The sequence below is a fragment of the Pieris brassicae genome, chromosome 9 (assembly GCF_905147105.1).
Source record: "Pieris brassicae chromosome 9, ilPieBrab1.1, whole genome shotgun sequence".
NCBI classification, from domain to species: domain Eukaryota; kingdom Metazoa; phylum Arthropoda; class Insecta; order Lepidoptera; family Pieridae; genus Pieris; species Pieris brassicae.
Genome location: NC_059673.1, coordinates 3,352,015 through 3,379,793, shown reverse-complemented (window position 1 = coordinate 3,379,793; position 27,779 = coordinate 3,352,015). Strand labels below are relative to the sequence as shown.

Below are 27,779 nucleotides of genomic sequence, written 5' to 3'. Positions count from 1 at the left end.
TTTCGATAGAACCTCAAAATAATACCTACACCGATTATCCTACATAAAAAACATTTTAAAAAATTATATTTAAGTTGAAATTCCATTTCACTTATAAGGCCCTAAAAATTGCATCTCGACTATTTTAGATAAAACCTTGAAAACTGAACTTAATATCATTGTAATCTTGGTGTTGGGACTTATCAAGAAAGGTTAATGAAAGATTAAATAGTTTAAAATTACATTAGATAAAAATAAAACAAAAAATATTCTTAAACTAACTATAATTAAAATAAAACAAAATTTAGTTTCGCGCGGTGAGATCACTACTGCCAGTAGGTGGTGCGAGGCGAGCAGCTTGGAGGAGTATGTCACGTTTTTCTTTCGGGAACCGGAGTTCCCTGGCAGCCACCCTGGCAGCACGGAGCTCCCTTTCCGCACGGGCGAGCTCATTCCTGATGACTCCACCTCCAGCGGCTGCCTCGCGTTCCCTAGATGCCCATTCCCTGGCCATTTGCTCGCGCATGGCATCGTCGAGTGCCCGCGCTGAATAGTGCGCGACCACCTCTTGTCTTGAGCACTGTCTTTCGCGCATTGCGCGGAGCGATCCGTTCCAATGTAGTAGCTGGAATACTGTCATCAATTCCTGGAACTCCAGCATTGTACGCCCTTTGTTCGCTTCCAGCATAAATCTGTTGAAAAATACCAGTTCAATACATTATGCCTCATAATTGAAGATTGTGTACTAATCACCTATCAATTAAAGAAACATAATCATTATTATAGTAGTATATGAGTGGCCGGTGGTTCAACGCTGAGGGGACCAGAACTCAAGCGGCCCGGAAATTAAAAAAAGGTATGTCACTCATTTAAAGTTACTTAAATCAATAACTTAGAAATTTATGTTCACAAATAGTAGTTATTTACCTCGAACTCGTTATTCAAGATCTTAATAGTTCTTGAAATGCATTTGTTTTTGAAGATTGTATCTATAAATAAGGGTTAAATCGTCAAGGTTTCATTACAATCGTTTGAAAATTGGGAAATGGGGTCACTGGTACTTGTTAAAGACAGCTAGATATGAAAATCTCTGAATCGAGACTCTTTTAGATATAAAAAATGATATCTTAAGAAAAGCATTTACCTGAAAGCGGCAATCCCAGCATTCGGATCCTGGTGATGGGAGCCAGCGTCCCCCGCGAAGGAGGCGCGTGCTTCCGCCACGGCCTTCTCAATGAAATGATCGGATATCCGCCTGGACTCATGGTCATTGAACACGCTATTCATAAGTGCGATCTTCGCAGCACTGCGGCGAGCCTCCGCTTTTGTTGGACAGTTCTGTGGAACATATTTTATTAACGATTTTCGACTATGAACACCTGGAAAAAACATTTATTTACACTTCGTTGCAGTAATACAGTACAATCAAACTAATTAAATATAAAGAAGGGCAACTGGCGGCCTTATCGCTTTCGAGCATTTTTCAAAATTCACTTGTCGAAAAAATATATTAAATTAGATAAGATGAGCGCAAGAAATACATAATACATTACTTGGACAAAAAAAAATGGAATAAAACAAAGCAATTTGAACATATATAAACAGTTCAATGGACAATTAAAATAGGACACATGAAAAATAAAAGAGCACATTACAAAAATGTACATGTAAAAAGAAAGGGCACATTAAAAAAAGGCATATGAAAAAGAAATAGGCACATTAAATAGAAATAGGCACATTAGAAAAAGGGCCTTTGAAAGAAAAAAAGGCACATGAATAAGAAAAGGACACAAGAATAAAAAATACGAATCACTTTACTACTATTACTTGCTACCTTCATAACTAAGTAACTAACGGTCTCTCTCTGGCGGTAATAGCGGGAAGGCTGGATTCCCCTGACATTGGGTTTGGGCTTTTTAATTTTCCGATTTATTATACTCTAAGCTTACCTACTAATATAATATTTAGGACAATTTAACTAACACAATAATAACCATATTGTCTGCTTTAATAAATAAATATTATTAATGTGAGTATAACGAGAACATAATCAGTTCGCCCGCGAGGTGCGAACAGCGAACTTCCAGCGGACAGCTGACACAAATATGACGTCATCGTCAATTAGCGGTGACTCATCAATAATAATCGGCTTCGTCTCAGAGACTCGGTGAATGAACCACTAATAATAATTTATTGGGTAACTGGATTTGGTAAATATCAAAGCATAAATCTACTGATATTATACAAGATTTGACTTGATTTGAAGTTAAAACCAATTTAAAGCAGTATAATATACTAGCGCAACCGACATACGTCTTATATACAAAAAGATCTAATTGTAAATGTACAATATTTCTGGACACTTATTTATTTTAAAAAATATATGTCGGTGGAACACAAAGTGGTCGACGTTCACTACACAATAATATTATTATTATTGGTTGTAAATTATAATTGAAAACTTAAATGTCATCAGAATTAATAAACACACATCATTTATACGATACATATGATGATAGTAGATCATAAAACTAAATCAATCTTAGTGTGAAATCAGTCTTTTACTCTGTTTTAAACTGATATGCTTTTCATTTCATTTCATAGCGTAAATACGTAAAAAATAATAACATATAGGAGGAAAATCATAAGGAATCGTAATTATTATTCTATGCCAAGACTAACTTTTTGCTTCCGCATATGTCAGTATGAATTCACAAATTTTTTCTCAACTGAGCGTTTCTTAGGGAAGTTTTTGCCACGCACGCCACTATGTGGAACCTGCTGCCGACTAAATTATTTCCGAACCAATTCGACATAGGGTCCTACATGAAGAGCGTACCAGTTTTTAAATGGCCGGCAACGTACTTGCGAGCCTTCTTGCAATGTGAGTGCTATGGGCGGCGATATCACTTAACATCAGGTGAGCCTCTTGCCGGTTTGCCTCCTATTTACTTTACATTAAAAAAATGATTTTTATGTTGAGTTGAGAAACGGTTGGAACTTGGGAGCAGTGCGTGAGTCAGAGTACTTTTTTCGCATAGAGTGGCAGAAATGTATGCGTCCTTGTTACATTCATTTAAGGTATTTAAATCATATATGTATGTATATTTCTTTTGATTTAAAATATTTATTTGACCTTTAATCTTTCATATTCGAAACTCGTTACCTGAAAACTTCCAAAGCAAGCTCCTCCAGGCAGAGTAACATAGCAGACATATGGCGGGTGCGCAGCCGGTACTGATTCGTAGATGACTAGCGCGCTACTACCACCGCTCGCTGTGTTGCCATTTCTCGATGCCTTGAGTTGCCAGAACTCCTGTAATGCTTCCACTACGTTCACTGTTGAGAGAACGCCATCCGCTGTAAAGACCAAACTGATTAATTAAAAATAGGATTAAGAGGGGTCTTGACTTGTTATGTCATGGAAAACATGTCATGTGATAGTTTGGTCGTCACTTTAATTTACATTTAATTTATAGGTGAGATTGACATGAGATAGGACGAACGTTTATTTAACTGTAACAATGAAAATAACATCCTATTCTTACACTAACCTAATCTAATAAACTGTTTTACAGTAATATGTCTGTTTATTTAAAGATTCTTTGATAGGACATAGATAGTAAAACCGCCAATGGGGGTAAATGAAACGCAAATAAATAAAACGCACAAAAGTTAGAACACTTAAATATTATAAAAATCAAGAACAAGGACCTGTTTTTAATACATATGGGGAAAGAGAGAGTTCTTAATAGTATCAATTTCTACTACAGAAATAGATTACGCGTTAAACTAACCTGTTATTATAAAACATTACGAATTTAGTTATTATAAACAAACACAATTAAGTAACGAAAGACTAAAAAAAATATAGGTTATTTTATCATAATAATTTTCATTTTAATTTCGTTATAAACACATAGATCTCGCTGAAATTTAAGAAACGAAATACTCAAAACGCAAACATTTTTCATGTTGACGGAAACATTTACAAAAGGTGTCAAAGTTAAACCATAAATTGCCGACTTTAATTAAATCGAGGGGTGATCAAGGAAAATAATATTAAGAGGGATCTTGACTTGTTGTTCCAGTATAAGACATTTCATGTAAAATCTATAGTTTCATGGTTATAGTCACTTTAATTATGGGTGTGATTCAAATTAAGCTTAAGTTATTAATTAATAACATTTATAGAATTAACGTAATTGATAACAAATGTTAGATATGTAACGTATTAAATCTACTCGCGTAAACTAAAGGCAATATGTTAAATACTGATTTATTGATACCGTACTATATTAGCAAACGCTATTGAAGTTTATCACAATTGTGGAATATATCTAAAGTAACATTTCAGAATTCCGAACAGGATTAGAATGAAGTGCGGTTAAACTCGGGCATAGATAGTAGACACTAATCTCATAATACACGCCTCTATTATCTATGCTATTATTGCAAGATTTCGCACGATTTTCACAAATATCTTGGGAACTGAAAGCCAGTATATTGAATATTATCACTTTATATCGTGTATCGAGACAGTTATGAGAGAACAATGTTCTATCATTAGGTTATATGAATCGTTTGTAAGCTACAAAGGCGGAATATAACCGAGTAAATGTGTTTACAGAAAATGTAATAATTTTGTAAAATATTATTTTGTCGATGGTAAGAGCAGGATGGCTTCAGCGTGTGACCCTCAGGCTTGAACCCTAGTTGTTCACCAATGGACAGTGCACATTAAACATTGTGAGGAAACTGGCATGCGTTACCCAAAAAGTCGATGGCTTGTAGCTGAGCACCATTAGAAAAAATGTGTGCGTATAGTAGTGTACACACGATAAAAAGTGAAACATATTTATGACCTTATTTTTCGAAAAATGATCTACTATATGCAACTTTACAGAAATTGGTTAAATTGAGTAACATGCGTGAATAATATAAAATAAAGTTAGCTTTCACCCACAGACTAAACACTACACTAAAGATATTTTTAAACTCGATATCAATGTAATATAAAAGATTCAAATTCGGAAATCCTTTACACAGAGTATCTCACATTGAAAACAAAAAGAGTCTTTAATCCGGGACATAGAGTTCCGAACTCGAAGCGATTGTCGATTGTTTGCACTGTGACCCGGAAGGGTTTTCTTTTATTTAAATTTCGAAGCGGAATATTTTATAGGTCTATTACAAGATTAATATTTATAGCAAAAGATACATAATGCTAATCACGTAATTCAAACAAGTTGGAGCCGTCTGCAATGTAAGTGCAGTACAACTTTAAATATTGTCCCCTACACTTACTACATTTAGTATCATCAAAGAGTTATCTGAAGCTCATGAAATAGACATATATAGATACGTTTTCATTCGAAAAGGAACGTGTTAGTTCGTTGAAACGTGAGAAAGATTGATTTTCTAAACTCTTGTTGCATTTCGAGCGTTTAGTTGTTATTTATTTTCTTGGACATTTAAAGCTTTTACTATTTAACTTGCATTTCTTAATAGAAGTAAATTATATTTTTTATAAAAGCTTCTTCAATTCATTCCTGTTAATATTGTATATTTTACCTAAGAACCTTCAATGACCGTACCTCAAAGGAACAATTGTTCATAATAGAGAAAATAATAAAGATAAAAATATAATTCACCTTATAATGTTTAATTTATTCAATATGGTAACCTCCGCCGACATCTTGACGTGATATTATGGATTGTGGCGTGGAAGAATTATATTATTACACCCAAGACGATACCTTACTCTCGTACAAAGAGCTTTATTTAAAATGTATACAGGTGTAAATAACGTTTATATTTTTCAGGATGTAATAAGATTGTGTAGCCTAATATGCTCAAGTTACACCGGTCACCTTTTTGGAGGTCACCATTGACCGGCAGCTCTCCATACGGCACCACGTTTCCAGGGCAGAGTAAGTATATGTTTTACCCATTATTCGCCGATAACCAAACCAAGCTTACGGTGCAGAGTGGGGCCCCTGGCTACGTGAGGAATGCCACCTCAGCGCAAGATCTGCGGATGGAGACGATCATCTCCATAACATTGCGCTGTGGCACTCCAGACCTCCAGATCGCCTCCAGTACCCGCGTGAGCCGTTCTCTGCTGGTACTGGTAACATCTTTCTAGACACCAGAAATCAGTCTTTCTGTCTCTTCGCGCGCTGCAGCCTTCATCAAGGGCCAAATGACCACGCACGTACCGGTTCGCCCCCTGTATTAGCTGGGCGCAAACCAGCACACCACCCTAAGGGGGCATACGCCCTGTACGGGGTTCTCCGCGGTTCTAAAGACCCCCCTCGAGATCTTCCGGTCAAATATGCTCAAGTTGGTGATTAGTAAGTTAGGGTAATGATGTCTGAGCAAGGATTGGATCATCTAACAAATTATATAAAAACAATTATAATCTAGTTATCTGATAGCTTTTGAATCTTTTTATGCTCACATAAAATAGCAATTATTAGGCTTAGTGGTGATAGTTATATTTTAAATGTTCTAATAAGAAATACAGGTCTCGTTATTATTTGTATGCATAAGTTGGACTTGGTAGTTATTAGGAAAGACTTCAGTGGGCACATTTCCACATAATACGTTCTTTGAAGTTACTCTGCTGGTAAGTGCTTTGCTAACTTCACAGACTTCGTGGTGGGCAGCAAAAACTGCCTTAAAATGCTCAGGCTCACAACTGACGTCGAGCTGATACGGCTTGAATTTCGTATTCTACCTCGACGTCTGACGACGAAAATCAGCTGCAGGTATTAACAACTTTGAACACTCTCCTGTCTTCTGATGGGTTAGCCTAAAACTTCTAAAATAGGGATATTTATAAAAAGTTTCCAGCAAGAAATTTTTTCATTACATTATTATTGAATAAGTTGAATGCTCTAAGGCAGTATTTCATAAGCTTTTTTTCACCTTAGCCTTTTTTATATTCGTATGTCCCCCTATTTAACATACATAATTTGAAATATTAAAAAAAAATTGAGGAAGAAATTACTAGGAAATAGTTAACAAAACACAGTAAATAAATTTTCAAAAAATATAATGAAAAACTGAAATTTAAATTCTAAATATTTTTACACATAATTCTTAACAATCAAATTGCCCCCCTGTGGGGCGTGGGCCCTACGTTGGGAAACACTGTTCTAGGGTATAGTTGCAGACTTAAGAGAATTTCTAAAAGTTTCTAAACCACTTAAGATTGTATCTCGAGAATGAAACCTCAAGTTTCAATCAAGCCGTTTTCGATTTTATAATATTTTCTTCATTACATTTATATCCCTTTAATTGAAAAAAATGTTTTAAAGAATCAATTAAATTATGGATTAATATAGTATTGTTTATAATGTGAAAAGACATTAAAAAACAATGCTTTTTCATATAATACTATTAAAAATAATATTTGTTTTAGATGATCATTTGTTTATCAACCCCTAATGTTATTTTGACAGTTAGGAGAATACATGGCATATGGATAAACATCATTATTTGTAATGACTTGAACAAATAAAATCTTGCATAACAAAATAAATAATATCGCGTAGCTTTCACGAATACAAAAGCAGTACCAAATTATTACATTATCAGAGAACATCAGAAGGAAAACTTGTTATTTTTTGTCATCTTCCGAGATATTTAAATATGAATAGTGAGGGAAAATTGAAAAAACAACATTTGTCTTTGATGTTAACAGTCGAATAGCTTAGCATAGCTTTCAAACATTATACTCCATTGATCATTGTGACATCGCACAAGTTGATAAAAATATGGCTAATTTTATACTTATAAGATATGAACATAATTTAGGAGTGAATAAACTTAATTTACTAATCACTGTATTTATGGTTTATTAATAAATTTTGAATTTTTATTAAAATTTTCGTAATCACCAAATTATTGGAAAACGTGTGGACGTAGACTATCCTATGTATGATATCCAATGTATTTTGAAATGTGAATTAAAAAGTATATTTAAAGTTTTCTTATAATTTTAATAAATCCGTATAAAAGATCGCGAGCTTTTGCTCGAGCTTTCTACTTACTAACTTAACGACTCCTATACTCAATGATTTTAAGACAATCGTCTATCACATTCGAATTATTATTTTAATTCAAATTAGTCGCCAGACTCCAAGGGGAATTGTATAGTTTTCATCGGTTTTTGTATTTAAAAAGTGTCATATAACGTTGTGTTTTCGTTTTTCACAACAGTACGTTGGACACAAGAACAAAGTGTCTTCCCATTAATAGAGACTGTGAGTAGTATTATGGCCCTTTCTAATGTCAAATATCTTTAGTAAATTAGATTAGTTTTACTAACCCAAAAGTTGAAATAAAAACATGAAAATGTATAGGAAACATAATAAGATATTTAGCTTGCAACCGGGCTCCATTGGGTAACATTAGTATCGGTCGCACGAAGGCTTTACGTGTCTAACCAATAAATGCTTCAGTGAATCGATCCCGTCTCGATACTCTAAGCTTTTTTCCGATCTATGAAGTATTGTCATTCTTTACTTCCTGGTAGTTTTATATAAGAAAAATTATATTGAGTTCCACGTTACTCAGATATTTCCTACGACTTTGATTTTATTTGTGAATACTAAATCTAATCTTTTTAAAATTTTATTCCTCATCAATAATCGCCTATTAAAAGGGAATTGCACCTATTACTGACAATCGTAAATTAATCCATTCTGTCGTTTTTTAACGCCTTCGTACAGAGACGTGGCGGTTGGACTAGATTGTATATGTATGGATTGTACAATAATGAAAGTGAACTTTTGATGTATAATTTGTTGATTATTAAACTATTTGCAGTTATACTTTTGGATTGTATTCATTAATTTAAAGTGATATTTATTTGAGTTTTCGCATAATAAAAAATATAAAAACATTTTTTGTTAGTATTACTTTAGATGAAGGATTTAGGAAGATTTTATATAACATTTGGTTCTGCACCTCTTGCACTCATCATTTTTCTTTTTAAAGTTTTTCTCTTACTAGGGTTGCTTGTAAGAGATCGCTTATTGGCGATAAGGACGCCCGTTACATTACTTGTAATTTTCAAATACCTATTGTGTTATTTGTGTTTCTTTTATTTTTATTACAACGAAGTATGAATAAATAAATATAAACAGTAATTGAAAGTCTTATGCTTCATAGTCTCTCGTTCTCTCAAATTGTGTTTAGACGGAGATGAAGAGGGACAGGTAAACGGGTATTACTGAAATAACACTGATTTAATTTTTATGAAATATTTATATGCTAAGTGTCCTTCAGATATATAATACGAGAGATTTTTGTATGCCCCAATACATGTCAATAATAGATCTGGGAATTGGGCAATTTTATTACCCGAACACCTTTATTCAGCTCACATCTCGACGTTAAAACCGTTTAATCGAACCCTCCTACCTCTATAAGCATCTCAATACGGTTATAGGATATAGTAAATTTGAAGTACTGATTCAACCAAATACTATTATAGATTTTAAAATAAATACAAATCTAATAAAAAATTAGTTTGTGTTACTTACTATGTATTTTATTTTGTTTGTGTTTTATATTATTATAATTAATATTTCAATAACATTCGTGTAAGGGAATTTGTTCGCAACTTAAAAGTATCTAAAATGGTTTGAAATTAAAAATAGTAACGGAATATACAATCTTCTCAGTTCTTTCGTCTATTCCACGAGACGTAAATGGCTTTAAAATTGTAATTTTAGGGAGCGGCTTTTAATGTAAATTAACAGTAATTGTATTGAATGATTATTAACGTTCATAAGGGACAAATAGCATTTGTAAATAGTTTTTATGAAAACAAATTAATTGCAAGTATAAAAAGCTTTTTAAACCGTTAAAACACACAATAAAATCTAACTTTTTACTTCCGTTATATCACATCATTATTAAATATTATTTTTCAAACATAAAACAAGTTTCTATACCTAATACATGTTAACCTAAAATAAGTAATGATCATGATATGGCAAAAGCCTTTTAATATTTAACTTTCGCAAATATTAAAGCAATTACCAGAGGCTCTACTCCCACAACATAATTATCATAATGATCGAAGGGAAAGCGGATAGGAAAGTGTTTCTATAACTACAAGATTATTTTCCCGTTAAATTATTTTAAGAGGTTACGTTAACGGAAGCAATTTTAGCTTTAGCGTGTGACTCAATCTGAGGTCTAAGGTTCGTTCCCGGCCGTGCACCTGTCCTAATTATTAAAATGCCGGCAACGCACTCGCGAGCATTAGGTGTCCTGCTGATTTGCCCCCTGTTCTATATCCGTACGGTTAACAAAAACGGCGTGGAAACCGGCATATCTTCTATCTATCTATCTAAAAATCGACGACATGTGTAAAGCAAAAGAGTGGTCATCTACTAATCTATGAAATAAAAAAATGTGTGCGTGTACCTACTAGTGTACACGTAAGAAGTGAAACTTCTTTATGACCTTATTTTTTAAATAATGAACTATATGCGACTTCACAGAAATTGGTTAAATAAAGTTAAATAAGATAAAGTTTAACAAAAGGCCTTTATTATCATGGATATGAATACAAATAACACAATTATTTAATTTTACCTTATTACTACTAAGATTATTACAGAATTGCATTAATTGTATAGAATAGAATTATTACTATCGTTGTAATCGTTATTATATTTTTTTGTTATTAATGGCTTCCAATCTCTTTGAATCAACAATGATAGGGACAAGAAAAAGATGCCGTGTAACGGGAAAATGTGACGCGTAACGGAATAATGTGACGCGTAACCGAAAAATGTGACGGTAATTTTTTTTACAACGCCGGTAAAGTAGTTTCACTTCAAAAAAGATCAAAGAAGCGGATGCAATCTGAATCCAAGAGCTACTTATGCTTGTAGCGCCTCCGATATTTTACGAGATGGTTATTAAGAACTAAAACTTGATTCACTAGATATTTATTTATTTTATATATCTTACTTTTCACAACCAAATCCAAACTAAAACCAGCACTTTATTTATGCGCTTGATAAGAGGCAGGTGCTAAATTCTACTAAATGTGGCGTAAAAGCGCTATGTTAGCATCAGTGTATACAAGTTTTACAAAAATAATTACTTAGCTCCATAATATTCTGACAGACAAAAACAGATAAAAATGTTATCATTTTAAATGGAATTAGGACAAGGTTGTCATATTCTATGTTACTTCTATTGAATATGAATGGAAAGCTTCACAAGCTTTTAAACTTAAAATAAAAAAGCTTCAAACAAAAGATAGAATATAAATTCACAGTTCGGATCTTGTCGACAAATATAGTAGTCTTCGACGTTTCGATTTCTACTCAGCAATAGTGGTTAACAGCTGACGTTAGATCTGTTAAGGAAAATATCTTAAAAGAAAAAGATCTTAGTATTGCTGAACGATTTTTATATTTGACACACGTATTTTTAATCGTTGAATACTTCTTTAACTAGTGCTATATAACGACATTGAAGTTGTTCAACTGTTACTAGTATGACTAAAATGACTAATTTATAGCGAGGGAAGTTATCTGCAGATTGCACAGAGCGATTTTTCTTATAAATATTTGACATATGTATTTAATTAACGCTAGCGTTTAACACTTAAAAAATCAAGGGCGCTACAACACTTTAAGATCTGGGCCTCAGATTTCTGTATCTGTTTAATTTTTGCCAATCTAATAATAATACGATTAATTGTTTAAGCGTTTAATACTTATCAAACTACTAAAAAGTTACAAAAACCGGTGTGAAGTTGTCCAACTACTTGTATGACTAAACTGCTAATATATAGCGAGTGAAGTTATCTACAGACTGCACTCGCATTGGTACATCCCTGCGCTCTTAGCAATAATTCAAGACTATAAATAGCATATTCACACATCCTCGTTACCGTTAATTCCCATACGAATTATGTTTAAGCGAACTCTAATAGCGACGTATTTGTTAACAGTCAAGTCTGAACATGTTGAGTTATTTTTAGAAAGCTCGAGTGTGACTCAGCGGTGTATACCACACCTGCGGAGTTTAATAGAGCGTTCCTTGTTTGTCGATTTTTCCCTTTATATATTTCAAAATATATTCTTATACTAAATAAATACTTTCTTCTGATAATACGTATATTGTGACTTGAAGTAGACACGTCTGGCGTCTGTATCATTAATATTTTTAGGTATATAAACGTGTGGGAACTTATTGAGAATCAAACTTGCGGATCCATTACTAGCAGTAAAGAAACCAGTGGCATTGCAAACTTTTAGTGGTAAAGAGCACATAGACTGTCTCATATCCATGTACATGGATGCACCGGGGATCGAAACTAGGACCTCAGGGACGAGAGTCACATGCTCAAAACAATAGGATAACACTGCTACATGGTAAGTATGCACATTATATATATCACAAAATACATCTGACTAGAACTCAGACTAATACAAAGTCCAATGTTATACTGAATCCTTAGGGCATTATGTCCTACGATTGTATGTATATTCCAACCACAACTGACATGACCACAATGCAATAAACTTTAAACAAGACATGCATATAATGACAATATTCTATTATCATATCTATTGCGACTAAAGCTTTTTATTCCTATGAATTTTAAGTGATTCGAATCTAGAAGCTTAATATTGTAAGTAAATGCTACAATACTGGCTGTTTAGTAGTAATCTGTGTGCGCAATTAAAAAAGTTTATGTAAAAGTAAAAACGCGCGAAACACATTCTTTTGTTATTGTTTGTACTTATTCTAGATATAAATTAGAAAATATAAAACTAGTATCTCTTATTATTATTATAAATCTTTTAACTTAACCCTTATTTAATTTAATACGTTTATTCCTGTAGAATTCTCCTTACGATATTTAAGTAACCAATCCCCTGTGAATAAAAATACTCAAATATCTCAACTCGTCTTTAAGTTTCTAATATCGCTATATTGTTTTGCAAAAGTGTAGAGTGCAGGAACAGGACCACTCGCTCTAGGCTGATCAAACTGGACCGTATGAGGGATGCCAACAGAGGATGGAAACACTCACACCAACAGGATCTTGAACAATGAACCCATTTTAAAATGAGCATTCAAAATTTGTTTTCTCAACTTCGAACTGCCTGGCAGATATTCCAGACACTTTATTTCTGTTAAGTCGGCCTTTCTAATCGAGATGAGACTATAAAAACATACTAAGGCAGTTCGGAATCTTATCGGGCGCTTAAATGTTATTTTGCAGATATGTGAATTGTAGTTACTAAAGTTCAGTTGTAACCTAAACATATATTTTTTAAGTTAATCATTCTTAACAGAAACACGGCATTTTGAAAGTGCCAGCCAGCAGAATTGTTCTTACGTAAAACTAAATATCTATATATTAAGAGACTAAATATATTTGTTTGAAGAGCCCGGTGTTATCGTATAATAAGATTCGTCTCGTCCATTCACTGATTCAATGTGACAAAAAGTAAAATTGAAATCTTTTGTGTATTTTTTACATCGTAATTTGGTTTTGAATTAAACCAGTATAAAAAGAATACAATTATGAGCTACTTTGGTCGTATAACTGGTAACGTAGTAATGCGGTTCCATCACTGATTTTTTATAATATAGGGGGGCAAACAAGCCTACGGAATGCCATAAAAGGACAGTCATTGCAGCCCATGGACACCCATGGTAGTGGGTGCATTGCCGGCCTTTGAGGGAGGAGTGTACTTTGTCTTTAAACAATTGGAAATAAAACTCAGGGAAGACCCACACTAGGAGTCGTTTCCTTAGTTCGCTATTCCGCAAAACAAGAGTGTCTTGAGAAGCGGACCGTGAAATATTTACAGCAGTCATGGTGGTGCAGATGAAACTTTGATTTTATAGGGCTCGTACGGTGGTGAAACGAGGCAGGAGGGATCAACCCTTAAGAACTCTTAAGAACTCTCTCCGTAGTACACTTTGTAGAAACGTATAGAGACGCAATGTCTTTGCGTAGAGAGTGAGGGTCAAGCCAATCAGTAATACGTTGGAGATTGATAATTCGACAAGCCCTTCGGAAAACACTTTAATAAAAATATGGTCATTAAAACAGAGGTCAAATCTACAGAAATGATCACAGTTGTGAAGCTTGTCTATCGGTTAAATAAGTAAAAATATTAAAATATATCATCTGCCACCTATATAAGAAATAACTTTTTTTATGGGAGAATAACATATTTAAGTAAAACTTTATAAGTTTTAAAAGGAATTGTATGTATATTTGGTTTTTATATAGCAACTAGCTGACCCGGGGAACCTCGTACCGCCTAACAAACAATGAATGTCGTGTTATAGTTTAACTTTTTAAACACATAGTATTGTCTTTTGTTAACTGGCTTTTACACATTAAGAAAAACACTTTTTGAACGGATTGAAGCTATGTATTATTATTAAAAACTTATAATTATTCACATACACGCACGCTCATCGGCACGCGAAAAGTTGGAAATTTTTTTTAAATAAAATTTTGAATTATGTAAATAATTATAAGTTTTTAATAATAATACATAGCTTCAAGCCGTTCAAAAAGTATTATTCTTAATTTTTAAACACAATTCAATTTTCAATTTATTATTACTCTGAAGGTTAAGAAAATTGTAAATACTGTATATTTAATTGTTACGTGTTACATGACTTAAACAAATATTTATGATTTTATGAAAGTAATTTAATATATATATATATAAATTAATCCCTATTTGAAAAATGAATATCGTTTAAAACAAATGCTTCGATCGGAGTTATTATATTGATAAAATACATATAAAGTAATTAAAGTCACTAATTGTTTGTGGCATTAATCTTTAAAATCCATGTTTTTCACATGGTCAGTTATTTGTCACGTGTTCCCGTGTCGGAATACCAACAAAAGTAAACGCGCCAGAAAAACAAAGAATCATAAAGCATTTTTAGTTTATTATTTTTATATTATGAATATATTCGTTCATATTAGTTTTATATTCATAGGACAACGTCTGTCGGGTCCGCTAGTACAAAATAACTATTATTACGCTTACTACTTTATTAAGCAATATCTAATACCAACGATTTGATATATTTTAGTTTCCACAAAATAAATATCTGAATAAATAAACGTCAACCAAATGCAAAATATGTCATTATGCGAATATTGTTATATCTTGTCGATTCGACACCTTTATTTAACGACATTCTTTCATTTGAGGGTAGGCTTTACCTTATCGACGGGATGAACATTATTGTTGTGAATTGAAACATTTTGTATTAGAATTTTCTTTCATAAATTTTCCAATGTTTTATTATCTAGCCGTTTTTCTAAGGGGTTATTATGATAATCAAAAATTACGGATTAATGAAACGAAATCAAAGATTCCTCTCCTTACTTACTATGATAATTTTGTCTCCAATATTCCCTTTATATAGTTGAGCGGGTTAACAAGATCATTGATTGATCGCTCCACAGCGGCGATGCAAATGAAAAAACTTGATAAAAGTGTACTCGTGCAGAGATTAATTCCGAGATCTTGTGAGTTATATGAAATAAATTGAAGTAATTGGGACAAAGATTAAACGTTTTTCGTTAAGTTTGTGTTTTTTGTTCCTATTTAGTTTTGACTTAATAACTATATGTAATAACAATAAAAATAATTTTTTTTTCGCCATAAGCGATAAGGCCGCCAGTGTCCTTTCATTAAATTACATTCAATTTGTATACTGTAATGCAACGAAGTAGTATTAAATAAAAAATAAACAAAGTAAAAAAAATCCGTTAAACAGCGTAGGTTAGTTTAATTACATGTTATCAATATATCTTTAATTATAATAAAATAGTTAGCTGCGTATGTGTATTGTAAGTCCCGTAATCATAAAGTATAGAGCAGAGTGCAGACACATTTCTTCGTTTGTTTTATTCCTTGCGCAAAGTTGAGTTGTTCACCGCTGTTGTCAGCTAAGCTAAGTTTCATCATCTAACATCAAAGCAAAATACGAAGGTGAGGTTTCTTAACGAACATGGGGCAAATGGACTGGACGCTCACCTTATGTTCAGTGATACCATCGATGGACACTTTCAATGCCAGAGAGCTCGCGAGTGCGTTGCCGGCCTTTTTTTGTCCCTTTAGTAAAGCAAAGTGGCAAAGTAAATTTACCATTTAAATACCTCAAATCTCCTGTTTATTATTCTATACACGAGTGCACAGTGAAGGCCGGAGGCAGTTACAGCAATAATATGAGGATTTTTCGTTTAAAATCTTTGCATTGAATTTTCCTGTGCAATAACAAACTGCAACAGACTCCAATCACATGCTCAAACATCGGCATCGTATCTATTTACACAGATTTATTTACTACCGAAATGTTATTTATTGAGGATTTTATACGAAATCTATAAAGCTCCGCGCAGACATGATATGAATAACGTCAGCGCATTCGACACTATTAGTTTAAATAACGGTCAAGAAATTTGGACTTAAAATGCGTTCTTCGATTGATAGGACTTGCAAACTCCTTTTTTAAACTTGTGAGAAATAGATACTATAAATTCATGGAAGCCTCTATTTATTTATCATTATTTTCGTAATTGCTACCTACGGACGTAGATCTTACTAAAATAAATAATTTCAATCAATAATCAACCTGTGTGTGAATAGAAACCAAGCATAAATATTCTATTTATGTAGATTTTCTGGGGACACTTTGTATTCTGTGCCCACTGGAATAGGCTTCTTCATTAGTGACTTGGGACTATACTTATTGTTATTATTGATTCTATAAAGTATTGGATTTAAAAAATTCAATTAAACATTCATAACTACAAGAACCCGCCAAAACGCTCCTCAAAACAAGATGGCATCACACCGGACCCTATGACTTACGATTTTTATAAACATGTCAACAAACAGTGGTAAATAAACTCCAAGACAGTATTAAAATAAGACAGACTACCTACAATCATGCTACGTTATAGTCGATTCGACTAAACTGTGACCGTGTTGTGTCATGTAACTGACGTTTCAAACCAATATTTTCATATTAATTTTTAAACGTCAGGTCATAATTTAAAAATATTCAAATCAAAATTTTTTGATAAATTATTGATCATTTTTAAGTTTTTACTCTCTGTAACACCTTGTTTCATGTCTATTCTACAATTACTTATACTGTGTGTGCGGAAATCTCAAAGCTTACATTCGTGAGTACGGAATAGCAATATGCACGATAAATATCGCGCGCATCACGACCACAGATTTAATATATTTGCTTAGTTTCGAGATAGATAATGTAGTTTTAGCCTCGATACATGTGCTATGACCTCCTTAAGTGATACCACCATAGATAATAAAATGTTAATGCATTCGTGAACAGGGGTCTTAGTCAATATGCCTTAACAGTAGTGTATGTACAAAGTAGAAAACAAAATTTGTATTAAATTGATAGTTTGTCTCGACATATTTTCATACAAATTTAGTTGTCTACTTTATACATACACGAAGTACTGACATTTTGACTAAGATTGATTTGATTGTATACTTGAAGTGTGTAAATTACGATATATTGGATGGGCTGAAAAGTTCGTAGGCTGACACATATATTACAAACAGGTATAAAATTAATATGAATTTTCGTTATCCTTAACCTTCCAAAGACAAGTTTATAAATTTGACAAAAGTCGTAATTTTATTGTGAGATATAGTATTTTGGGTATTTCTTTACAAATTCATTTCTTTAAAAAACTATATAAAAAAGAATTTTGCGTGTCATTGCTTTTTGACGAAAAAAATACATACTATATTTACTCAGTGGTCTTTAAGTATAGAATAGCGTCAAAATTTCTACAAATCATAATTGCACAGCCCTAGGACGCCCTATTATCATTTCAATGGTCCTTAATGACTTTACACGACGTCAAATTTTTGGTTCTAGAAGTAATACATTTCTAACGTAATTTGTGTATTGGTGCAAAAGCAGGGTATAAACGCAGGACCCAATTTGTATTTCCGAACCAATTCGACTAAGTTACCAATTGTTAAAAGGCCGGCAACGCCCTCGCCCACTGGCATTGAGTGTCCATGGGCTATCAGTTAACATCAGTTAAGCCTCCTGCCCGTTTGCCGTTCTATAAAATAATCCAAAGGTACAGGAAATCGTAGTCTACTATTTTTAAATATTTTATTAATTTATTTACCCTCAGGTACTATTTTACGCATTTAATTCATTCTACATTTGCATGAATATGATTATGCATAAAGTGGAAAGCAAACTCAATTAGCAATCCCAACTGGAAATCCTAATAGATGTGATTATAACTTTCCTTAACTGTACCCGGTGTCAGCTTTTAAATATAAATACTAGATGTTTATTTATAATTAATGCACCTATTTTATGCTGTGCATCTCTTAGTAATTTGTATTCAAACTCAATATCCGAAGCGCTGATGTCATCATTGGAGTCGGGATGCTTCAACTTTTTTCCAGTGGCATCTCGAAAAGCGTTGCCAATGTTACATCACATAGACAATTAAATATCATTGGAGAATCGAAGTTAATTGATATACTTTTGCGTTTAATGTTTAAGAACAGGCGTTAAAAATACGTGTTTAAATATATTGAAACATTTGATCAAAATCTCGGAAAATTCATCCCAATGTATTTCGTGTCTGGATGGATTGACATAAAACCACGTATACACCTAAACTAAAACGGCATTACTATATTAGTAAAACCGCCAGCTCAACTAAAATTTATGTAGTTTTGATTTCATAAAGGCAGCCCGCGTGCTTTGAACTTCAAACTGTGGCGTTGTTTAAAAACGTGATTGTAAAACGAACGCCATTTTAAAATTCTAACATATTTTATAACTAGTCTGGCCATTTAAATACTGTTACATAAAAACTTTTTAATTATTTCGAATTTGGAACACGTATATTATTTTGAAAACTTCTTTCGATTGTGCGCCATTCCACATATTTTTTCGTGTTTATTATCAAATTACAATGTGGAATGGGGTGTTAAAGAAAATAGAATTGCAGTTATCGCCTTGCACAAAGTGGGTATGGAGCCGTCAGTCATATTCCAGACACTTCATAAGCTTGGTATCAGTCGTATGTTCTTATATCAACAGGTACAACAACACTTCTTCTGTCAAAAAGACCAGAAAAGATCGGGACTTCACGTGCTTTTACAAAGGCTGTTAATGCTGTTAAAGCCAGAATTCTTCGTAACTCCGTTAGGAAGCAAAAAATATTATCGCGAGAAATGAAGATTCCCGCTAGGACTCTGTCGCGTATTATAAAACAAGACGGGAAGCTCGGTGCTTATCGTCGATATACAGGACATGCCTTAAATTAATCTTAACAATTAAAGAGTTTACAAGTGTATCGATCAAATCGCCTTCTGCTGCGATACGCAGATGAAAAGCACAGAAATATCTTCTTTACCGATGATTTTTTTTTACAATACACACTTAACTACAATAAGCAAAATGATAAAGTGTGAGCTCATAGTTCTATAGAAGCTGCTTAAGTGCTTGGAAAGGCACAACGTGGTCATTATCCTGCGTCAATGACGGTTTCGTGCGGTTTGTCTAATCTAGGAGTCACAGAACTAAACTTTCTATTGATAACTTCAACCACAGTGTATCAAGATATAGTCTTGGATCATGTTGTGAAACCTCTCATCAATACACTTTTAAAAAAATATTTTTTTCCAGCAGCACCTGGTCACAAGGCAACTACCCAAGCCTGGCTTGAAACCAACGTTCCGGTCTTTATAAGAGCTGAAAACTGGTCCTCATCTAGCCCAGACCTCAACCCAACGACCTCAAATTATGGTCAGTTTTAGTGGACTTGACCTGCTCGAAACGCCAGGGTAACATTTAGTCTCTTAAAAAATCTTTGGAGCAAGCAGTAGCGAAATTGCCCTAGGATACAGTGCGTAAATCCGTAGAATCCTGGTCAAGCAGATTAAAGGCCTGTATAAAAGGAAAGGCTATTTCCAATAGAATATGAAGATATTCTGAGATTTTAATAAATATGTAGGTATACATTTCAATAATATGAAATTTTCATTTGTAATTATCAATAATTTTTATCAATCATATTAGATCTTTTGATTATTTTTGAGTTCATAAAAGCGGATCGAAGAAGCTTTAAGTCTGAGTGCCCTACTCAGACTATGAAGAATATATGAAAGGAAAATACAATAAAAGGCTTTAGTTTGTTACGTTAACAATACCAGGTTTAAAGTGTACTTTGCGATATATTAACTTTCTTTGAGGTATCTTTTGCAGCATATTCCTTCATTCGCTTTGTTCATTTTTCACCAAATTACTTGTTTTCTGGTATTGCTTTTTGATATTACACGTTTCGAATTGTCATTTGGGTTAATTTATATACACAAAACCGTTTACAACGACATCGTTTAAACAACATACTTGTTATATTGACCAAAATCAAAGGCAGAGTTCTATGTAATAGGTATTTAATATTTCCATTTCCAGATTTTAGTCAATATCAAAATGTGTCCGCAATCCGTACGTCATTTTATTTATAATTGTTTAGTCAAGTCACATTTCATATATTTAATTGAAATATGGGGTACAGCATGCAAAAAAATAATTTCAAACTTACAAACACTACAAAATAAATTAATTTAACCACTATTTAGATACAATTTTTTAACACAGACTATTAAAATTTACCAAGAAACCAAAATTATGACGATTAAACAACTATATGTTATAGCACCTGTATCTTATTTTTTTTAAATAACTCTTTCCATAGTAGCTTATCATTTAAAAAAATCAAACACACAACTACACGCAATACTCGTCGAGCTAGTTTGCTTATCTTGCCGAAGCCGCGCACAAATTATTTGAAGAGGTCAATTAGGTATGAGGGTTTGCAACTGTTTAATCAATTACCATCTAAAATTCGCAATATTAGCACGTTTAACAAATTCAAAAGGGCAATTATATACATCTCAGAGTGAATCTACTGGATTGAAATTGGGACGCGTATCTCGCTCGTATATACCTTACATATTGCCTTCCGTGATACTTATGACGAAATCTTTGTCTTTCATTGAAATCAAATAATCTCTTCAAAAGGCAAGACAGCTTAGTCTATGTAGCAGGGGGCAAATGGCCAGGAAACTCAACTGATGTTAAGTGACACCCATGGACTTTGCCAGAATGCTCGCAAGTGCGCTGCCTTTTAAAAACTGGTACGCTTTGCTATTGAATTTTTTTTATTGACTTAGGGGCCCTAAGTCTAATTGATTTGGAAATGCTTCAGTGGACACCTGCTTCCCTAGCTTAAAGAGCGCTTAGTTGTGGAACGACGGATGTCGAGGTGATATGGATGGTCTCTATATGACTAATTGCGCAGGATCTATAAGAAGGGTCGGCTAACTTGCAATTGATATTAAATTTTAAGTAATCCTAATCTATTAAAGTTATAAATTTTAAATTTGTTTTTCTCATTCTTGATGACAGGGATGGGGGGGATCTAGATGGTGATTACGTCAGCAGTACTTACTTTTTACACATATAGCATTGTCTATGCTCCTTCCTTTAGGATTCCTTTGAAACCGCGCGCTATACACTTGTCTAAATTTTTGCATACTTTTGCTGACAAGGGTGACGGGGGATAGATATATATAGTCAATCTGCTTACGTAATACTTGTATAGGGCCATTATTGAGTTTTAAGAGTCGGTGCCAAGCCATAATAGTATCAGAGTAGTAATTATCATCTTCTTTAAAAAGGTTTTGTTATGAAAGAGATTTTGTCATTGGAACCCAAGACCTCTTGATTAGTATTATCAAGTTAGCCACTACACCTACAGGGCAGTTAATTTAGTGGTTAGCGTGACCGTCATAGCAATTTTAATCACGGATATATAATAAAAATGTTCCATTCAGTTAAAACAGTTAAATTGATTAAATTGAGCTTAAACCGAAGATCGCATTTATCAATTATCTATAAAATAACAGTTCTTGCTCATACACCCGGAAAATAGTCGCAACTTATAGTCTAGGAGCTGCTGATATGTTTCTTATATGATTTAGGTAGCGTACTTTGAAAATTAGTATTAAAAAATAGGTTCATTTGTGATGGTCCAATTGTTATTTTTTTATTTGTGTGTATGGATTTATCATTATGATATTAATTTAGGGGTACATTAAATACTTTTTAGAAGCATTAAAAAGAAATATTAGGACACGTAAATATATTTACAATAAGTTTTAGTACATACCTCGTCCAGTTGTTTCGATTTGAAACTTTCCTTGCACTTCTGTAAGTGCAAAAAAAGTTAACTCAATTTGACAGGAGAAACGAAATAATACTTAAGTAAATATAAGAGACTTTTTTAGGGACCAGTGGGCAGGAGGGCTCATCTCATATTAAGTGATACCGCCGCCTATAGACACTGACAAGGCCAACGTTGCCGATCTATAAGAATTGTTACGCTTTTTTTTGATTTAACTCTAACAATACTTATTTACTTTTTATGGTTTTTAGATAATTCTTAAACATTATTTTAGTCCTTAACTGAAGTGTATTCTCGCTCTTGGGCTATATTGTATGGCAGTACGGAGATGTAGTAACAGTAAAAGCTTGAAAGACATATTGGTAATAAATTGCGCGTTCACGTTAAATCTGACAGGTTTCCCTATTGTACAGATAACTGTTATTTTATATTTCATATTATCTGTGAACCTAAGTCTATGGTTACTAGACTAACTAGTTTACTCCAATATTATACAAAAAAACAAAACGTTGCTATTTAAGTATTTGGTTTTACTGGAAATTGAATACCAAACTTTCGAGACACATTTACTTCGGTGGACTTGTTTTTTTTATAAAACAGGGAGCATACAGGAGGCTCATCTGAACTTAAGTAGTACCATGGACAATCTCAATGCTAGAGGGTTCGCGTGAAAGCCTCTTATGAATTGGTACGCTCTGATCTCGAAGGACCATAAATCGAATTGGTTAGGAAATACTTCAGCTTTACCTCCCTTACAATGCAATCACGATTTTTTTGTAATTAACATATTTAATATAACCTAAATATGGTCTTTGATGACCGCCATTTTAAATTAATCACGACATAAACAGTCAACAAATCTTTTAAGACGAATTAACAATTGTTGCCCGGAAATTGGTTACAATAAACGTTATTAAATATTTTCAACAAATGCGAATACATGATTTATTAGTAGTAAGCTTTTCACAATTTCTTCAGTACATAATTTAGTATCGCACTAACATTGGCTCAATTCTGTTTACCTAACAGGTCCGCATACATTATCAATGTTATTGCAATCTTAGAACATTATTAGTTTTGCACGTGTTGACATTAGCAATATTAATTTAACATCAACATTGTTTGGAAACTCATTCGATTGATCCCTTCAATCCCCTGCTATACACCAATGGCTATTCTGTATGCATTTGAATACATAGGACTCCTGTGTAGTAGTCTATCGGGGACGCAACCAGATCTGGCCGACAAGCTAGGCAGCAGTGTGAAAATTCCTTTCCTAAAAAGCGACTTTATTTACTCTAAACTTAGTACTTTAGGTCTGGTGGTGTTAACATCGTCCGCTGTCATCAACACTGGGCCATATGGTAAAATAAAACATCGTGAGGAAATCGGCCTTAGACCCAAAAAGTTGATGGCGTGTGTTAAGCAGAAGGCCGATCTTGCCTTGTAGAAAAAACAAATCACGAAACAAATACACTAATCTTTTTTTTCTTTGTGTTCATGAGGCTCGTGATTAAGCAAATTTTATAGGATATTTAATGCGATTTCTAATATAATCATTGTTATCAATTTAATGTAAATAACTCTTACATTAGCGTCATTATATATCACACTGAGTAAGGGGCAGAAGTCTCGCCAGAGGTTAAGTCCTATCTATCTAATTACAGAAAGATCGCAAGTGCGTTGCTGGCCTTTAAATACTTTATCTTATATAATTTAAATATAGTCAGTGTAAATTAATCAGTAATGTCACCACTATTAAAAATAATAATATAATATTAATAAGAATGATAATGAATAAGCATGGTTACGGGCTGACTCTGCTATAAAGACAAAGCGAATAGTTATTTCAGTTTTCATAAACCTAAAGCGAAATAACATAGAACTTTTTTAAACGGTACAAAATTGCGCACTATTTGAAAAAAGCTTCAAAGAAATTCCCTCATTTTTTGAAACAATGAAGGAATTTCTGTAGAAGTTTGCGTGATCACGTCTGCCTTTCCACGGTTTTTCTACTTTTATTCTTAAATTTTAATGTATTTTACAAGTCTGAGTGTGTTTGAATCAGGATGGATATTTCTATGTGCGCAACACTCGTTCGGATGGTAAGGAAAACATCGTGAGGAAACATCACACTATAAAAACGAAGAATGTCAGGCATAGAAGGCTGGGTTGCCAATAAAAAAAAAACATCATGACAAAATCTATTTTCGAAATCTCTTAAATAGTTAGACATAAAAATTGTTCAGTATCGTTGAGTTAATATTAAAGCGATTTTTCAAATAATGTATAATAGGTTGAGGGTAGGGAGAAAACGAGACGCACGGGCGGTGATTGCCGTGTTTTCGACACTTTAAAAGATAAATTGTATCTGGTGTGATGTATGATTTTGAATTATTTCGGAAATAAATATTATTATTTTAAGATTTGGTTTTATTTTGTTGTGAAGCTATCTGAAATGTTTTCTTCCTTTTTAGCTTTGGGAAACGCCCTCAAATATTTAATGTTAAAAACCAATAACAAATGAATTAAATTTAATATAATATCCTTCAAAAATATCGGTACACAGAAACCTGAGGCTCAAATCTAAAAAGGTTGTAGTGCCGCTGATTCTTTAATAAATTTTATTTTGTTAAGAATAATATAAATTTGTTTAGTCTATGTCACCATTAAAGATGACTAACACATATATTCTTGTCAAGTTGGGTCAACTCTTTTTTTAAATAAATAAATAAAAATAATGTGGAGCGCTGTAATAGACATATTTTTTAAGTTTAGTGTTTGTTTAGCTATGGATAATAGGACGAAAATGGTTTGCAAAAAGATTGACCACCGAAAAATTTCAGAAGAAACAATAAATAAAATTGAAAATCTTATTTTCAAAAAATTATACAGACCTAAAATTCTACTCATTTAATATAAAAGATTTCGTTCAATGAGTGCAGTATAACAAAGAGGTTCTAAAATTTCCAGCACATTTTCACTTTGAGATTATTTTAATATGGTACCCGAGGGAAAGAGCGGCAATTTTAAACGTAAAATCACAATGCATAAATTAGGGTCCTTTTGTATGTGACCTTTTAAAAAAACATGAGTTTTAAGCACGATTTTAATTTTTAATAGGTATCCATATTCTCTATGATATAGTATCTACATATATCTACATACATATCTAAGTGTGATACATATCTATAAGTATACAAATCTCGTGTCACGGTATCTGTAATCGCTCCTCCCAAATGGCTCAACCGATTTTTATGTTACATATTTGGTATATTATATGTAAATTGCCAATTAACATATCTTTAGAATAACTTATCGTAACGTTAATTAAACCTTAAGTTAGCGTAACCTATATTCAAAGCCTAATGAAATTACTCTCAAAGTTATATCAACAATAATTTATTTATGTAGGTAACACAATGTACACTTATAAACGTCAAAAACAAGAAATATACATTAAATGCTTCTAATTTAATATATCTATATATATTGTAATCTATAAAATTGCATGTACATTGAATTTAAATTAAAACTACCAAAGAAGGACTAAAGGAAAAAAGGACAAAGTACTCAAAACCAAAAAATAATTGAGTGTTACTCCGTCTATGTTAATTTTTAATGACTTTGCATTGTACCCTAATACTGCATGTTGGTTCAGTGCAATAAGTCCACTTTCAACTTCACTATTCTACTACGTACATTTTAAATTTCAAAATCCTATTAGCTGATAGCTATTGAAAAAAAACGGCAATTATTTACAACCTCTAGGGGATTCGAACAAGAAAGTTCGAGGCTCCCGAATATATTATCTAACAAAAGGAATTGGGAAAAGTTTTGTGGCAAGTTAGAGTACAATGTAAACAATTGGAAAGTTTCACTAATCTCGAATCTTTTGAAATTCTTATTTACATCCCGGGTGCGTGACGAGGCGACCATGCCGAATTATATTAATACTAAATGGACTATCAAGGCAGAAAACTTTACTTAATTAATGCACCAGGCTAACGTACAGAGGTTACGTTAGTATAACGGACTATCAAGGCAAAAAACTTTACTCAATGATTATACCTGGGCGCGTGACTAGACTTACGTACCAAAATATGTTAGTAAGACGTACTAACGAGGCAGAAAACTTTGCGTAACTAATGCACCCGAGTGTGTGACCAGGCTTACGTACAAAATTAAACTTATAACCAAGGTGCAAAACTTTACTTAATTATAGTATAACGTACTGTCAAGGCAGAAAACTTTACGCAATTGATATACACAGGTGCGTGACCAGACTTACGTACCAAAATATATAGTAAAACGTACTAACGAGGCAGAAAACTTTGCGTAACTAATGTACCCGGGTGCATGACCAGGCTTACGTACAGACCTACGGTAACAAATAATCAAGGTGCAACACTATGAAATTATCGCACACTGCTTACGTTCTGTATGTTAGAAAAACTTACGTAATTAATATGAAGGCATCACATGGTGGATAATTCCTTCTCAGCATTTAAATAATCCCACGAGACGCCCAAAAAGGACAATCGTCGCGGCCCATGAATAACCATTATAGTGGGTGCGTTGCCGGCTTTTGAGGGAGAAGCTTTTTTTAATAAGAACTGTCTAACAATGAAAAGCAATAGAACATAGACGATAATTGTAAGTATGGTGCAAATAAATAACGTAAGTCCATTAAGTCTTTTTTTTAAATACACTTCATTCACTTATATCTAATAATATATAATTAAATATCATAGTTACTTGAAAAGTCTAAAATAGATCACTCATTGAAGGATATCTTTCAATATCAGTGTTAAGTAATTAGAGCCAATGATAAACTTTATATTAACTAAAACAAAATCACTCTGATTTTTTTTTAATTTCTTAAAAAATAGTTAATTGTGAGACGGCCTTACGGAAAAATATAATTAAAAATATTTAATAGAAAAATATGTTAATAGACAAAAATAATAAATATGTACCTTTATAAGCGTTCCTTTTCTGCCACATTTCAAACTAAAATGAATGAAACCTCTAATTAGGAACTTTGCACGCGAAATAATCAAATAATGTTGCAAATTATGCGAAAGCTTTATTCAAAGAACTTTTCTGCATCGCAGCTTTAATTAGCATTTTGTTTACGGCGTGAAAGCTTGGGAGTCAGCTGATTCACGCCTCACTGTGCCGCAAAAACCTTTTATGTCACGAGAGTTATTGATGAATCAACGAAATTCTCGAATCAGGATCCAATTAGAATAAATAACGGTATTGTGGATTAAATCGCGAATTATAGTTTCAACACAGGTAATAAAAGCTTGCAAAATTGGAAAGGTACACTAAAGTATGAGTCATAAAACAAAGGATGCGTTAGCTGACCTCTGTAAACATCGTCGTAGAGCGGCGCGAGAGTGTCGGGCGCGCCCCAGCGGGACGCTTCGGGGTAGACCATGGGTACACTAAGTCATCGCGTGGCACGTGCCTCTGTGCCGAC

General features: G+C 33.2%; 1 protein-coding gene across 2 annotated transcripts; it reads right to left on the bottom strand.

Annotated features, from left to right (window-relative positions):
- Positions 1-246: 246 nt before the first annotated feature.
- LOC123714186 (protein limb expression 1 homolog) lies at positions 247-27,779 on the bottom strand. Of its 2 annotated transcripts, XM_045668367.1 has the most exons (5): positions 27,665-27,758; positions 27,271-27,304; positions 3,146-3,339; positions 1,124-1,317; positions 247-671 (listed from the first exon to the last, which is right to left on the bottom strand). In XM_045668367.1, exons 1-5 carry the CDS (start codon positions 27,674-27,676, stop codon positions 284-286), a joined length of 822 nt encoding a protein of 273 aa, XP_045524323.1. In that variant the 5' UTR covers positions 27,677-27,758; the 3' UTR covers positions 247-283. The 2 variants fall into 2 exon arrangements, with proteins under 2 accessions (XP_045524323.1, XP_045524322.1); XM_045668366.1 differs by lacking the exon at positions 27,271-27,304 and having other exon boundaries at positions 27,665-27,779.